The sequence below is a fragment of the Tupaia chinensis genome, unplaced genomic scaffold (assembly GCF_000334495.1).
Source record: "Tupaia chinensis unplaced genomic scaffold, TupChi_1.0 Scaffold000646_1, whole genome shotgun sequence".
Classification (NCBI taxonomy): domain Eukaryota; kingdom Metazoa; phylum Chordata; class Mammalia; order Scandentia; family Tupaiidae; genus Tupaia; species Tupaia belangeri.
The window spans coordinates 1196531-1214246 of NW_006160167.1; the positions used below are offsets into that span (position 1 = coordinate 1196531).

General features: G+C 36.5%; 1 protein-coding gene across 4 annotated transcripts in view; it reads left to right on the forward strand.

The window, feature by feature from the left end:
* Nucleotides 1-17716, forward strand: part of RGS22 (regulator of G protein signaling 22) — a 142480-nt gene that overhangs the window by 106109 nt on the left and 18655 nt on the right. For all 4 annotated transcript variants that reach the window (XM_006159708.1, XM_006159707.2, XM_006159709.1 and 1 more), the window contains 5 exons: nucleotides 2248-2420; nucleotides 4626-4788; nucleotides 7912-8070; nucleotides 10754-10822; nucleotides 14075-14236. In XM_006159708.1, the coding sequence (XP_006159770.1) occupies nucleotides 2248-2420; nucleotides 4626-4788; nucleotides 7912-8070; nucleotides 10754-10822; nucleotides 14075-14236 (726 nt within the window). The remainder of the gene's footprint in view (nucleotides 1-2247; nucleotides 2421-4625; nucleotides 4789-7911; nucleotides 8071-10753; nucleotides 10823-14074; nucleotides 14237-17716) is intronic.

Here is a 17716-nt window from a genome sequence, read left to right on the forward strand (position 1 = left end):
GTTTCAATACCTTACTGTGTTGCTGACATAAATACCTGAGTCTGGGTGATTTATAAAGAAATTTGTGTTTATTGACTCACAGTTCTGGCAGCTGGAAAGTCTGAAGGCATAGCCCTGGCATTAGGCTGGCTTATAGCATGGCTGACAGAATCACAGAGAACGGTATGCACACGTGGGTAGCTCGCTCTCTCTTATAGCAATGGGCTCTTGAGAGAACTAATCCCCTCCCATGAGAGCTAGATCTCAACTGGATCTCACAAGACATCATTAATCTGCTCGCAGGCGTATTGCCTCCATGATGTAATCATCGTGATCCAGTCACTTCCGTAGGCCTCACCACTTTCCACTACCAAATTCCTAAACATGAAACCTTGGGGAGCAAACCAGTATCTAAACCACTAGAAGGTAGCATAGGGAGCCAAGCCACTCATTTGCTTTAGCTAAGACCAGAAACTTGAGCTTTCCAGCCATATTATATTCTTTGAATATTATCAGTCATTTTCTGCATGTCTTTATTTGTTGTCACAGAAGAGTTAAATTGACTTTTCTAAACAGAAAATAAATTGTTGTGTGGCAACAATAAGCAAAGCAATAAAGAAAAAATACAGAAAAGAATCGAGGAAGTCAGTAGAATGATCATAGGATTCACTAGGATATATAAGTTTTGTTGTAATTTATAAATTGCAACTTTTGAATTGGCTAAGTAAACCATGATGTAGCCATAAAACCACAAAATTAATGTGTGCAGCTACATAAGATGGCAGTTTATCAACCTGGAAAAATGTCCAGAACTTACTATTGGGTCGTCAGAAAAGTCATGATGTATTTTTCTATACAAAAATGCATCATGACTTTCCTGACAATGCAATATTATAAAAAGATATATGGAACAAAAATACTGGTATTTTATGATTCTATTTATGTGTATAATTTTTTTAAAGAATTATTTCTTTAACTTTATTTATTTATTTGTTTATTTAATTATTTTAATTTGACCAGAGAGGGACAGAGCAAGTGAGTGAGAGAGAGAGAGAGAGAGAGAGAGAGAGAAAGAGGGAAAGTGAGAAAGCAAGCTGCCAGGTATAGGACTTGAACCATGGTCCGCCATTTGGGAGTCCAGCACCCTTAACCACCATGCTACCTGTTGGTCCTATGTGTATAATTTTAGATAGAACACATATATATAATATTCAAAAAGAGATATTTGGAAAGGTAATCATCAAAGTGTTATTTTGGAGTGGTGAGATTTCAGTTGATTACTTTCTTCTTTGTACCTATCTGAAATTTGTATTCTTACACAATAAAGTTTTATATAAGCAGTATTTTTTAAAAAAAATATCTTTTATGATAATGGATTTATTAACAAGAAGTTCTCTGTTTGAGACACCATTAATGTCTCAGGATACATATAAATTTATAAAGGGTAGTATATTATAAAGCTTTATTTTCAACTTTATGATCTAAAATTTTTAACACTGTCCATAATCCTTTTATATGAGGGAAATTATTTTTTAAAATATTGGTAGTGTATCTTATGGTAGGATGCTTTTCAAAAACAAATAGGGAGATGGATGAATTTTATAAAGAAAGGCCTTTCAAAGCATAGGCTTCTTTTCCTGTTTGCCCTTTAGGGCTTGTAAATAGCCCACAAAATATCATAAGTCTTAACTAAAAATTAACTTATATATGAAGATTATATTTGAAGGATACACTATTAGATGAATATCTTCTATTTTGCCATTAGTTTTTAAAATCACAATATAAAAGACTGTTTTGTGTCCATAATATATTGTTAAAAAAAAAAGAATCAAGTACAATACCATACACTGGTGCATAATTCTAAATTTATATTTCATAAATTACATATATATACAAAAAAGTCTGGAGGGATATATACAAAAAAGTATAGTGGTTGTCTCTGGTACCATTATGTATTATGTTTCTTTTTTTATTATGAAAGACATTATATACTAAGGAAATTATTTTATTAATACTTTATGAACAAGTGCTTTGTATAAAGTAAATATTTACCAGACATCCATGAAAAGAAGAGAATGGAATGGGAAGGAATAGACCAGAATTCTACATGGGTTAGAATCGAACCACCTAGATCCTTTACTCAAGTTCTACTATTGTACTGTTCCATGGCCTTAGCCTAATAGTTAATTTTATTTCAGCTACTCTATTTAAAATGATAAATACTTTTTTGTGTCTAAGAGATCTTTATGACAGGTATTGTTTCACTAGGTCACAACCTGTGAAATTGGAACTTATATTTTACCACTCCCTGGCATCTCTAAAGAAACAGAATATTGGAGCAAAGTTCCTGAAGAATACAGGCAGTTTAATTTTTATGATCTGCTTAACAACAAACTAGAATTTGAACATTTCCGTCAGTTTCTTGAGGCTCATGCTGGAAGGTGAGGAATGTGAATGTTTTTAAATGTATTTCTCACTTAAAATATTTTTTTTTCTAAGCTACTGGTTTTGATTCAGCATATTATAATAGTAATTTTATGTTGGATTTTACCCATGTTGATAAAAACTGATGAGTGTAATTATCTAAAATCTGTATGGATAGCTTTTTGGTAGAGTACATTTTGATGATAGCAAACTCCAAAATGTTATTGTAAGTGGTTGCACAATATTTGTTGATACCTTTAATGCGGCTAACTTTAAACATCAGTGTATTTTATTTTTTCCCCTTTTTCGCTGTACTTTTTGTATTTCTCTAGGCAACTCCTTTATTGTTCCTGGGAAGTGTCTCTTTTATACTTCACTAAGCTATTGAAATTATTATATTTCACAATTTTTATCAACTAATAAATAAGCAAGTTTGCACAGAATCTTGGAATCTTATAGCATATTTGTTTAATATGAACTGAGATGTTAACCATATTTTTTTCTATTAACTTTCTCCCAAGTTAGCAGAAACTCATTAGACCTAGGACTCAAATATCACATTATATAGTTTCCCCCCATTGAGATAGGAATTATTCTAGATGTGGTGTGTTGTAAAATGGACATGCCACATGGGGAAATTTTTCCATATTTGAAATTAATCATTCTAGTTCATCATTAATGGAGGACTCTGAGACCAGGCTCTGCCAATAATGGTGATAGTTTGTTTGTTTTTTCTTTCTTTCTTTCTTTCTTTTTTTTCTGATTCCAGTACTCCTTGTTATGATCCACATATTTAACCAGGACTAGAAGTATTACAGAGTCAGCCTAACTGGCCTAGATGATGATGTCATGTATAGTATTCTCAACTTACCTGGTGTGTGGCATATATCATGTTGGGTACAATCTCTTTACAATCTAAATGATGTATAGCAATTCAATGTATGAATAGTAAATAACAGCACAAAAAATTGTAAAAGAAAGGAATCAACATAGGAGCAGACCGGTGTGTCCTTGGACTTACACAGCGGGTCGTCTGGCTTCTGAGTGGTTACTCTGTATTCCCAAGTGGCAAAAGAAAGAATTAAAAATGGATGATGTTGAGAAAGGCAAGAAGATTTTTGTTCAGAAGTGTGCCCAGTGCCACATCGTGGAAAAGGGAGGCAAGCACAAGACTGGCCCAAATCTCCATAGTCTATTTGGGTGGAAGACAGGTCAGGCCCCTGGATTCTCTTACACGGATACCAACAAGAACAAAGGCATTACCTGGGGAGAAGATACACTGATGTAGGATTTGGAGAATCTTAAGAAGGACATCCCTGGAACGAAAATGATCTTCACTGGCATTAAAAAGAAGTCTGAGGACCAGCAGTTAGCATAATGGCTATGTCGTTGACCTCCCATGTAGTCGATCACAGTGCAAGTCCTGGACCCGGTGGCTTAAACTCACGCCGGGCGTATGTGCATGCGTGCCCAAGATCCTGAGAGGAGAATGGAGGAGAAGGGATTGCGACATGGCCATCCCCCCTGGGGGATGATTTCTCGCTTTCTGTCTCTCTGTCTTTCTCTGTCTGGCGAGCGCAGTGCCCTACAGCAAAAACCTCTCCAAAAAAAAAAAAAAAAAAGAAGTCTGAAAGAGCAGAGTTGGTAGCTTATCTTTAAAAAGCTACTAATGAGTAATAGGTGGCCACTGCCTTACTTATCTCACCTTTTTTATGTGTACCATGTTTTAATTGATCTCCTACACCAGAACTCAGATCATGAATGGCTGACAGGATATTTTTGTTGGGCAATCCTGATTTAAGTAAGACTAGCTTGTGGTTAAATTAATATTTTTTTTAAAAAATTTTGATAGTAATTTCAGTTCCGTAAGTGCTATCACTAATTGCCTTTTCTAAAGCTATAATTGGTAATTCATTAGTGATGTTTATCTTTCTACAAACATGGTAAATGCCATCTCAAAGCCTACTGGAGACTGGTTTTATTTAGGCTTATATGTAACTGGTTATATGAATATATAAATGCTGGCGAAATCCCTTCACTTCTCAAAAGTTAAAAAAAAATAAGGAAGGAATCAGAGACACGATATTGGACTTTGGTGATCAAATCAGTTGTGCTAACTAGTCAAGACAGTCACTATCCAAATTCTGTCAAAACAAGTTGTTTGATGCACAGTAGAATTTAGAGAAATAAATAATAAGGGTTATACTTTATTTTCATTCCAGCATGGACCTTATGTGCTGGACAGACATTGAGGAGTTCCGAAGGATAGCATACAGAGATCGAATTCAAAGGGAGGCAAAATCTATATACATTAAAAACAAATACCTTAATAAGAAATATTTCTTTGGACCCAACAGTCCAGCTTCTATCCATCAACAGGACCAGGTATCAATATGTAAACCTCTTTTTGTGTAACAAAGCATGAAAAACAGTAATTTATTTCTTTTGCCAACCTGAAAGTCTCACTTTTTCCTATCTTTTGTTTTTATGACTGATGCATTAGATACTTTTAGTATCTTAGTTATTTAGGTAGTCATAAGTATCTATAAATGAAATGTCTTTAAAATTTATCCTAGTATTACATTAAATATGTGTTACTTTACAAAGTAATTTATAGGATAAAAATAACTTCTTTTCATCCAGTCATTCATTCTCTCAACAAACAGGAATGTTTACAATATGCAAAACACTGTTCTAGTAGGATAAAGTGATGAACGAGATGGAGAAGATATCTGCACTTTTTTTTTTTTTAAGAGAGAGATTTTTTACTGTAGGGTACATGCACTCACCAGAGAGACAGACAAAAAGCGAAAAATCACCCTTCAAGGGGTGATTAGTCCCTTCTCCATTCTCCACTTGGAATTTTGGGCATGCACACATGCCCAGTGTGAGTTTCAAGCTGCCAGTCCCGGACTCGAACCGCAGTTAACCACATAGGAATCCAGCATCTTAACCACTACACCACCTGCTGGTCCTGGTATCTGCACCTTTCAACAAATAGGAAAACAGACATTATCAACCATTTAGCCTAATCTCTACCTCTTCTCTGTTCTTCTCTGATAATACTCTAATAAATTATTCTTCTATTTTTAAGTTTACTTAAGGCTTCCATAAGTAAGAGAGGCAAAGACAGAGGGACAGGCACTCCCAGCTTCAGCCAGGCCCAGATCATCGGCTCATACATGCCCGGTGTTTCTAGGAAGGTCCTTGGACATGAACACAGATACTTTTCCTTGCAGAGCATGGTGTTACTAATGTACCATTAGGCCCTGCATAATCCATCTTTGAAAATCACGATTATACTTTATTGTTCCCAGAAACTATTTTCATTGACCAGGAATATTTTGTTTGGTCAAAGTCCTATAGCCTTAATCACAATTTATTAGTAATTATAGTGTCATTAGATTTATAGCAGAAATAGCTGATTGAGAATCAGCAGTGGCTTGGAGTGAAGTACAGTTTAATTTTTATGCTTTGAGATATAAAGAATTACGTAATATAACTTAATTAGTTTGAAGTTTGGTAGTACAATATTACTAGCTAAAGATCAAATGGATATCTTGTGATGTTCAATGTGATCGCTGACAAGGATGCATAAAGTAATAGCATACATTTATAAAATATAGATTTCAGATTAATGGTGGACTCCGTAAATTGAAGAATAATTGAGAGATGGTCATAAGTAGGGCATACCAAATTAAAATCTAGATCTTTGGGGCAAAGTAAGCAAAAAATCTTTGGAAGTAAAGGGAGGATGAAATTCTAAAATTAAGTAACTTTAACCCAAATGCCTTGCCATTAGTTCCCTGAGATACAAATCTGGGCTACATTAGCAAATGTGGTTGCTATCTCAATAAGCACAAGTATGAAATAAACACATGGAAAGCATTTGTTTTCTGTTTGGCTTGTGCTACATTGCGTGAGGTTTCATGGTATCTGATGCTACTGTGTGAACCCTCCATAGTACATACAACATGCTGAGAACTTCAGTCACTGAAAAAAGTTACCCATTGCAATCATATCAAATGATTGTGCTTTCTACAGGGGCGTCTTCCTAATAACCCCTCTTTGTCATTATTGTGTACGTTAGATTGACATACTAAGTCTTATTAAGATAATGCTAATCCTAACTTCAGTTGTATAGCCAATTTGCATTTTGATTAGCAAGGTAGACTTTTTTTTTAATGTAAAAACAATGTTATTGTTAGCATTATTTGCTTAATATTATTAGAGGATTTCTTTCTTTTTCTTTGTTTTTACACAAGACGATATTATTAGAAGTGGTATTTTATTGGAATTATTAGTGAAAGAAGAACTAAGAGGGTGCTTGTTCCAGCAAGTAACCAGAGATTTTTTGTGGTGTGTATACAGAAGCAGGTAGAAAACCAGAAAGATTTAAAGCAGGAGATAGCCATTAGTAACTCATTGGAAGCCAACAGTTATGCAGAAGAAAGATCTGGGCTACCAAGAAATTGTATTTTACAAATGGTGTTGCTTGGGCAAGTCAGTGTTATTATTTGTAAAACTTGACCTTTCCTCTTGCTACCTGTTGCCTTTGTTTTCTTCTTTGAAGTTGCTGCAACAGCTCTACGTTATTAAGGCTACTACCATCCTGCCCTTCTATCCTCACATTCGTTAGTAATATATGAGGAGACTTTAACGGAAAAAATGGAATTAAAGTATGAGTTTATTTCGGTACAAGAAAATATTTTGAAATCCACACCTAGTTTTTTTCATAATAAGCATTTTTCATGAACTTTTTGAAGACCTCCTCTTACATATTTACAATATCTGAGTCAAGACTGTCTCTTAACTAATCAATGCCTTATTTCCTTCATCCACAAAAGAAAAAAGCTTTCTCAAGTAGATCAATTTGGTTAAAATTCACAGATTAAGGTGCCAGCAGGTGGTGCGGTAGTTGAGGCTTTGGACTCCCACATGGCTGGCCACAGTTTGAGTCCCAGACCTGGTGGCTTGCTTTCTCACTTTATCTCTCTTCTTTCATTCTCTCTCTTTCTCTGGTGAGCACATGTGCCCTATAGAAAATTAATAATGGATATAAAATTAAATAATGATTCGTTTTAAAAAATTCACAGATTCATAGAATATTAGATCTAGAAGTAAACTTAGAAAACAAATGTACCAATGCCCTTGTTTTACAGTTGAAGATACTGAGTCTATGGGGAAAAAATGTCATTGCTTGTGGTCACACAGGATAATAATTTCATTCCTTTTTTTTTTTTTGCTATATCATAAGCAAACAAAATCAAACATCTAAAACAATGACCATATAAATCCCCAAATCCTGATTCTCTGTTAGACATTAGAGGAGCTATTCATTATTTCCATGCATGATACAGCCAGGAAACATCATATAGAACATGAAAATTATAGCACTTGCCAGGTGTGCATCGAATGGTTTAGTGTGAATGAATGAATTAATGACTATTAGTCTTTCTTTAACAAAGCACCAACTTATAGTTTCTGTTTTGTTTATTTATTTTTTAGATAATGCATTTAAGTGGTGGCTGGGGGAAGATTCTCCATGAGCAGCTTGATGCACCTGTTCTAGTGGAAGTTCAGAAGCATGTCCTAAATAGGCTAGAGAATGTCTGGTTGCCGTTGTTTCTTGCAAGTGAACAGTTCACAGCACGTCAAAAGATAAAGGTGTATAAATCAGTATAATCTTTGGATAGCCATTGGCAATATGTATCAAAACCTTCATTGTGCTTATCTGTTGACTAGCTATTATACTTCTGTGGATTGTGGTTAAAAGCATGAGTCAGATTCCTAAGTTTTCACCTCAGTACTGCCATATATTAATTGTGCCACTTTAAGTGTTTTTTTTTTTTCTTTTTGGAGAGATTTTTGCTATAGGGTGTGTGTGCTCACTTAGAGATACAGAGACAGAGAGACAGACAGAAAGCAAGAAATCACCCCCTAGGGGGGATAGTCATGTCACAATCCCCTCTCCTCTATTCTCCTCTCTTGGGATTTGGGGCATGCATTCACATGTGCATGGCATGAGTTTTAAGCCACCAGATCTGGGACTCAAACTGTGGTTGACTATGTGGGAGTCCAGTGATGTAACCATTATGCCATCTGCTGGTCCCACCACTTTAAGTATTACAAATGTGGTTCCTTCACTTGAAAAAAATGGAGCTAATCATAGTAATTGCTACAAAGGTTGTTGTGAAAATGAAATGAAATATGTGATTAGTTTCTTAGCATGGTGTCTGGCACACAGCAGACACTTAGATGCCTATTCTTATAGTTATTATTTTTAATATTATTAAATCCCACACAAATGAGCAATTACATACAAGGAAATCAGTACCATAACTTGTTGGGGAATAGTTGAATAGTGATAATTCCATATTATGGGAAATTATGCAAATTTCCATATAAAAATCAGATTTTCACTTATACTGATTGATTGATATAAAAGAGATTGTTTATTGAATGAAACAAGCAGGATGAAGTACAATATATAGAAGATAGCCCCGTTATATGGATTTATATGTCTATATCTACCAATGCATATCAATGTCTATCTGTGTATCTAAATGTTCATCCGCCTAGCCATTTTTCCACCTATCATCTATGAGATTTTGCTTACCTATTTTATGTTTATGCTTAAGAGAAAGCTCTAAAAGGATCTGCCTCATAGGACTGTGTTTGAGAGTTAGAAGGTTTTTTACTTTTTACTTTGTAAAGTGGGTTTGTGGTTTGTTTTGTTTTGATTTATTTTATAAAAATCAAGCATTACTTTGGTCATTTAAAATGTCATAAGCATGGCTGAAAACAAGCAAACTTGATCTTCACAAAAGGGTCAGAAAACATGTAATTTTAGATTTCAGTATGCAAAATCACATGCCATTAAGACTGACCAGCAAGAACCTGGAGAGGCTTCCCTCTACATTCAGTTTATCAAACACATTGATACCTATGTACCTGGAAATATCTTTAGTCTTCTGAACTAAGCAACTTATGTTATGGAAGACACAATGTAGCTGGGAATTTTGTATGGAGAAAAGCTGGATTGTTTTAGGCAAAAAGTTCTTGGAAATAAGCTTTGAGAAAACTTCAGTAGCTTATCAAACACATTGATACCTATGTACCTGGAAATATCTTTAGTCTTCTGAACTAAGCAACTTACGTTATGGAAGACACAATGTAGCTGGGAATTTTGTATGGAGAAAAGCTGGATTGTTTTAGGCAAAAAGTTCTTGGAAATAAGCTTTGAGAAAACTTCAGTCTCCGCATTCCCTTTCTTCAGGCTAACTCCAATTTTTATCCAAATGAAAAGGTGTTCGGGTTACTATTATTATTTATCATGTTTTCTCATTTTTTCCCAGTCACTTTATTGTTATTTATAGTCACTTCCTGACTTAGCATTCTTTGGGTGGCAAGTAGAATAAATTGATCTGGCAACCTTAAGCCAAAGACAAAAAGAGGGAATGAGAATTTATTATAAAATGGTGCTGCAGCATTTCACACACTTAGGGGAGGAGCTGACACCCAAGTTTTAGGAAAGGCAGCGGGCAGGACAGCCCTGAGAACCCAACAAAATCTTGCAGATCCTTGCTCTGGACTATGGCTATCCAAAGGCTCAGTCCTTGTCTCTGCAGATCATCTCCTGGGTCTGCCTGCGGTGGCCAGGGAGGTAGTCACACAGCACAGACTTCACAGGCGCAGCTCCCAAGAAAGAGAAAACATTGTGAGTAGGCAATAACCCTAAGAAATAACTGCTCGATTTCCCTCTGTGTGGAGTAACTTTTGTACTTTTTGAAAATGAGGTACAGAGTGATAAGACTTACAATAGTTTAAAACCCGGAAAAGTCCTAATTACCTCCCCGCTTCAGTTCTGTGTGAGCAATACAGCCTAGTATCATTCTATTTTTCAGTTAAGGAAACTCCTCAAGGAATTCGAGTGACTCAGGGACCTGACTGCAGAGCTTCTTTGTTGATCCTCTTTCCTGAACTGCAGTATTTCTTATCCAAACTGACCTTGATTTTTTTTTTTCAAAAGTTTCAATAACTTCTATCTTTCACATGAGAAAGAGAAAGAGATTCCTGACAGAGTCTCATCACACCACACACCTCTCCTCCCAGCCTGCCAGAATCATGGGCACACCTATGGGCTGTGCACACACAACATGTTCAGGTCAACCAGGGACTCAAACCCAAGATTTTCCTGTATAGCTTCCGTATCCCTGAGTGGCACCGTACCACCTATGCTACTATGGCCAGGTCAACTTCATTTTTAAATACTATTAAATTTGTAAATGATTTCAAAACTCTAGACGTTATGGATAACTCGGATAAAAATCATTGTTTTTGCTTTTAGGTACAGATGAAAGACATAGCAGAAGAGCTCTTACTACAGAAGCATGAACGGAAAATCGGGGTCTGGAAGGCAAGTAATATTTGTTATGTTCTTCCTCTCATAAGTTCCACTCTGTCAAAGTTTGCATTACTTTTTCCTTTCCCTTCTTGTTCTAGACGCTACTTTTTAAACCACTGACAACCAATACTGTGTTCTTAACTGGCAGATAGAATTTGGGGGGAGTGTGATTCTACCAAAACTCTGTCCTCAAAGAGTCCTTTGACCTGCTCACCCTTACATATGTGTGATTGGCCTTTAAATATGTATTTTAAAATTCTGCTTGTTATGGATTTATTGAGACAAGCTATTCATTCCAACATATGTCAGTTTATTTTTGACTGAGAGTTGGTTCCACAAAAAGAGTGAGTAGCGTGAATGCAGTGTGAGTGAATGAGGCTCAGCTAGTTACATTATTTTACATTATCCTCATTATTTTGAGTTACATTTTAGCTTTAAAAATTAAGATAACTTGGACCAGCAGGTGGCGTAATGGCCACATCACTGGACTCCCATGTAAGTTGACTGCTGTCCGAGTCCTAGACCCGGTGGCTTAAACTCATGCCAGGCGCATGTGTGTGTGTGCCCAGGATCCTGACAGAAGAATGGAGGAGAAGGGATTGTGGAGTGGCCATCCCCCCTGGGGGGTGATTTCTCGCTCTCTTTCCGTCTCTCTCTTTCTGGCGAGCACATGTGCCCTATAGCAAAAACCTCTCCCCCTAAAAAAAATGAAGATAACTATAATTTTGATGATTATTAAAATCACTATTACATGATATCTTACTAGTAATGGGCTATTTTGCTTCTTAGCAAGCATGATAAACATAGGCTTTTCTTTGAGCCTACAGGTTTATGTGTATTTATCCTCTGCAGGCTGTGATAGACTGTCAGACTAGACCCACGTGAGCCTCTGCACACAAAGATCAAATTTTATTTGGATGTTAGAGGGGTTTATGTACCCATTAGGATGTTCTTTTCTATATTTTTTTTCCTTGAAAGGAAATTAACTTTTTAAACATTTGTGTTTTGCTATATTTTTAATTGAAATAATAAGCGGAATGGGCTTATATTTTGTATTATTATACATTAGATATTATTTTTTTTCTCTTCAGTTAAATTATAGGTTTTAGTTAAATTGCTACGTTTTAGTATCTTAAGAAGCAGGTCTTAAAACGTTATTTGTTGAGTGGGTTTTAAATAAACATCCCAGTCTAATACACGGTTGTTCCTATTTATAGGGCTATAATTTTAATATGGACCATATGGTGAGAGTCTTTCCTTTCTGTCCAGAGAACATGGCATGCGCCTTACTAAAATAGTGTTGGCCATCGAGTCGCTTTATCTGGGTTAATGGCACCACCGTTCATCTGGACTGCCTAGAGTGGTCTTCACTTTCTGGTTTTCAACTCAGACGTCATCCCCGGGCAGAATCAGTTACTCCTTACTTTGTGTTCCTCTGTCTTTCCTAAACACATACGGATGGTCACATATGATTTGTTTCCAGGAATTCATTTTATACATTATGAGTAATGGGTATTTTTAGTGTATTTTAATTGCTAATGTAATTCCTAAATTTGTCTCATATGTTGGAATGACACTTCCTCACTTGGTTATACACTAAAATCAGCTTAAAATTAAAATGTACTCAATAAATTCCATAAAGTCTACATGTTACGTTTTTGAATCTGAGAAGCTTAAAGGGGCTTGAATATGTGATTTTAAAGGTCAAAGTAAAAAAGTAGACATCTAATATTTTTAAATTGTGAAGATCTTAAGTAAGTGTAGCTTTAAGCTTTGGTAAAACACCATGAATGTTAGGAGTCCCAGATCTGGTGGCTTAAACTCACACTGGGAGTGTGTGTGTGTGTGTGTGTGCCCCAAAATCCTGAGAGGAACAATGGAGGAGAAGGGATTGTGGCATGGCCATCCCCCCTGGGGGGGTGATTTCTCACTTTCTACATCTCTGTCTTTCTGGTGAGCACATGTGCCCTAAAAATCTTTCCAAAAAAAAAAAAAAAAAGCCACTGTGAGTGGATTCTGGTTTTTATGCTAAGTGAATCCTCAACCAAAGGAATTTTATTATTACAAATAATGTCTTAATAATTATTAATTATTATTATTATTAATCATAATTTATCATTAAAATAATATAAAGATATATCATCTATAAACATAATCTTACCAGGGTAGAATAATAGTGAAGTTCTACAGTAAATTTTCTATTAAATTATAGAATTAGCTGAAATAATTTTTCTAAAAACTAAAAAAAAGTCTTGAATATTCAACTGTTTTTACTCTTTTTTTGGTGAGATTTTTGCTATAGGGTGCATGCGTTTGCCAGAAAGAGAGAGAGAAAGCGAGAAACTACCCCCCAGGAGGAATGACCATGCCGCAATTCTGTTTCCTCCATTCTCCTCTTGGGATCTTGGGCACATACACACATATACCTGGCATGAGTTTAAGCCACCGGGTCCGGGACTTGAACTGCAGTCGACTATATGGGAGTCCAGCGACATAGCTATTACGCTAACTGCTGGTCCCTGTTTTTACTTTTTAAGAGGTAGGAGAATTTATATTAATTCATAAGGAGCCAGCAAGTGGTATAGTGGTTAAGGTGTTGGACTCTCACATGGTTGATCTCAGTTTGAGTAGGCCTAGCAACTTAAAACTCATGCTGGGTGTATGTGCGTACATGCCCAAAATCCCAAGAGGAGAAGGGATTGTGACGTAGCTATTCTTCCCCCACACCTAGAAGGGGTGATTTCTCACTTTCTGTCTCTCATGAGAGCACACGCCCTGTAGCAAAAAAATCTCTCTCTTAAAAAAAAATGTATATTATATATTTATATATAAAACAGAAAATGTATATGACAAATATGCAATAAATAAATAATGAAGTAATGATTACAAAATATGATTCCTTTGTAAAGAACTTCTACTATGCACTAAAAAGTAGTTTTTTTAATCATAGCCTCAAACTGTGACTGTTAACATTCTGAAGCAACGCCATCATGTATTGTAAATCAACCAGTCATTTCTTTTTCTCTCTTCCTCTACCACTACCTTTCTCTCTCTACCTAAAAAAATGATGCCATAAAAATATAAAGGTGACAAAAGGGAGAGGAGCGGAGGGGGTAAAGGTTGTCAAATGCTATTGTGTCCACGCCACAAATTTCAGTAGCCAAAAGTAAAGGATATAGAAGTGGGTGAATTTTAGCTTAAATAATGACTTTATTATTATGTTTTTGAATGCAGCTAATTTTCTATATTCTCTATTTTGGACAGCCGGTAGAGAGTAAGTGGATATCTTCATCTTGTGATATCATTGCTTTTCGTAAGGCATTATTGAATCCAGTCACTGCAAGACAATTTCAACGTTTCGTGGCTCTGAAAGGAGATTTATTAGAAAATGGGGTGCTTTTTTGGCAAGAAGTACAAAAATACAAGGTACTGCATGGGAACTGGAGGAAATGTATTAGTATATTAAATTCTTAACTGAACTTTATGGACAAGATATGTATAAGATATCCCCAGTTTGCCATCTCCTTCATACCAGTATATAAGTAATGAAATGTTTACTGTCCAATGTCTAGATTCCTTTATTATTATACAGTGAAGAGGAAGAGTGAGCCCTGAAATGATACTGTTAGAATTTTTAAGTATTGATATGCATTATGTTCTAATGAAAACTTTTTGAAGAATGTTTTAAGTATATTTCTACCTTCCTTTTATCAACATGGATGCCATTCCCCCCCTCCCCCCGAGGATATCCATATTTGGTATATCATTACAGCTAAGACTCTTGTTTTTTTAAAAGAATAATTTATTTAATTTTATTTACTTACTTTCTAATTTGACCAGAAAAAGAAAGAGACAGATATAAAGTGAGAAAGCAAGCCGCCAAGTCCAGGACTCAAACCATGGTCGGCCATGTGGGAGTCCAGTGCCCCAAACACTATGCCACCTGCTGGCTCCCCGAGACTCTGTAAGAATCTTTCCAATTAGCCCACCCTGGTGGCACAGTTGGTAGCTAATTGAAGTGCAATGCTGAAAGCCACATGGCTGACCATGGGTTCATATATCTGGGCTGGCTCAAAGACACATGGGACGCGTGAGTGAGTACGCAAGATTCTGATGAGTTACAGGTCCAGAGAAGGGGGATTGGAGCCCGAAAAGACTATCAACAGTGCTTTTTTCCCCCTCTCTCGCTTTCCCTCTCTTTCTTTTAGATGAGCAGACAGGCTATTATGAATGAAATAAACATTTAAAAAAAGAATTCCTCTCAACCATATTTATAGCAGATACTGGATAAATAAACCAACAGAGATGAGAAAGGCTTTTCTATTTAAAGAACATCCAGATTCTTAGCAAAATAAACAAGCAAATGAACAAATGGTTAGGCACAAAGGCAGTTTATTCTCAGGTTTAAGTGTTTAATGGGGACACACCGAATCTGCACTGAAGAGGAGGAAAGATTTTCCATGTCACGTAGTCCAGAGTTGAATAAAGAAAAATGCTTCGCTTAAATAAGCTGAGGGATAGTAGGCTCGTTTATTTGCCAGCAGCCTATTCTATTCTATTTTAAAGATGGGAAATAAAAATAAAACTAGGATTTAAGAGTATAATACTTTCTGGGCCAGCAGGTAGAATAGCAATCCAGGTGGTCGACATGGTTGACCACAAGTTAGGGTCCTAAACCTGGCAGCTTAAAAATCACACCAGGCATGTGCGTGTGCATGCCCAACATTCCTAGCAGGAAAATGGAAGAGAAGGGATTGCGATGTGGCCATCTCCCAAGAGGATGATTTCTCACTGTCCCTCTCACTGTCTCTCTGGCTAGTTCAGCACCCTATGGCAAAAAGTGTAAAAAAAAAATTAAAGAAGAGTATAATACTTTCAACTGATCTATAAGTTCTTATTCTGTAACTCTAATATAGTTGCTCAATATATAGTTAGTAGCTGCTCAGTAAAATATATTTCTAAGCTTTTTCCAACACACCTTTTCTGTTATTAACTAACCTTTTCTGTTATTAACAGTTTTTGTATTACTCTCAGCTTAGGTTGTAACATAAACTTTTGGACAGGGTTTTTTTTTTTTTAATCTTTCATAGGGGTATTACTAATATATTACTTTTTGAGAATTAGAAAGGAGTTGGGGTTTGTTTTCCACAATAAGATGTTTTTATTATGGGTGGGCAAAACTATCTTAAAACTGAAATGTATATTAATAAGCTGACTTGGGACCAGCAGATGGTGAAATATATCGCTAGACTCTCACGTAGTTTACCGTGGTTCCAATCTCAGATCCGGTGGCTTAAAACTCACACCAGGTGTGTGTGCATGCATGCCCAAAAGCCCAAGGGGAGAATAGGAGAGAAGGGATTGTGGTGTGACCATCCGCCCTTGGAGGGGTGTGATTTCTCGCTTTCTATCTCTCTCTGTCTTTCAGGCAAGCTCATAGGCCCTATAGCAAAAAATCTCTCTAAAAAGAAAAAAATAGTAAGCCTAACTTTGCATGGACAAGAGGTAATGAGATAAACCTGGAAAAATAAATATTTTTAAAAATATAGACTCGGGTACAGTCGACCCTTAGTTTTGTGACTATTTTTATTTTAAGACTGTCCTTGGTTGTCATTTAAATATCTTTTCTGAAGTATAGCATGAAAGGTTTACAAAAACCACATAACTATTTAAAAATATCCTATATGAGTAAATTTCATTCATCTAACCACCTTTCAGTCAGTACCTAATGTGCCAGGAATTATGCTAGGTTGTAGAAATAAAATGATGAGGGACCAGCAGGTGGTATAATGGTTACATTGCTGGACTCCCACTTAGTCGTGGTTCGAGTCCTGGACCTGATGGCTAAAAACACTCTGGGAGCATGTACATGTATGTTCAAGATCCCAAGAGGAGAATGGAGGAAAAGGGATTGTGACATGGCCATCCTCCCAGGGGGTGATTTCTCACTTTCTATCTCTGTCTCTCCAGTGAGCGCCTGTGCCCTATAGCAAAAAATCTCTCTAAACAAACAAACAAAATAGCAAAATAGAAAGAAAAAGATGAATGCAACACATTGCCCTTTCTCGAGGTGGGGAGAGATATCTATGAAAAGAAATATGAAATAATATTACCGTGGTCTATGTTCTGACTAGGTGTAGCTTTAACTCGGTGGGGGGAGGGTCATAGTAGGAAGCAGTATGGAGATTGATGGGGATGGGGGATGGTATGTCAGGGAGATCTCAACAAAAATGGTGATATTTGAATTGGGTTTTGGGGGAGTTTTCCAGGTGGAAGGCATCCCACCTGGCAAAGTCTTGCCAAGCTAATTCTCACATGGCTTATTCTTATTAAGTGTTCTGTCTTCCAGATAATGTCTTAATGTTTCACATGGAATAATTAATTTTTTCCTCACAAGAATCCTATGTAGTCAAGGAGGTTATTCTCACCATTTTACAGATGAAGGAGTAAAGTTCAGAAAAGTTCAGAAACTCGCAACATCACACAGCTAATTAAGTGGTTGAGCTAGAATTTGAAACAAGTCATTCTCGTTAAAGCCCATGGTAGTCTACCTCCCAGTAATGATGGTGGTGATATGCAAAGAGATAACTAGAGTATTCTTAATCAAACGTTGCTCTGGATTGAAAACCTGGAAAGAACCCATTTGTACAGTAGGACATCAGTTACTTACGTATGACACATCTGTATAGCAGAGTACTCCACAGCCATTGAAGGTCATGTTGCAGGAGGCCTCACTGCGGTAGTGTGTGCTGGGGGACTCAGAGGCCAGACAGGCAGTCTAGATTTGATTCCCACATCTTAAAACTGGGAGGTTGATACAGAAGGATGGTGAGCCCTCAGCAGGCCTGAGTGACATAGGCAGACCCTATCTGAAAGAGCACACGCCTGTGGTCCCAGCTACCTGGG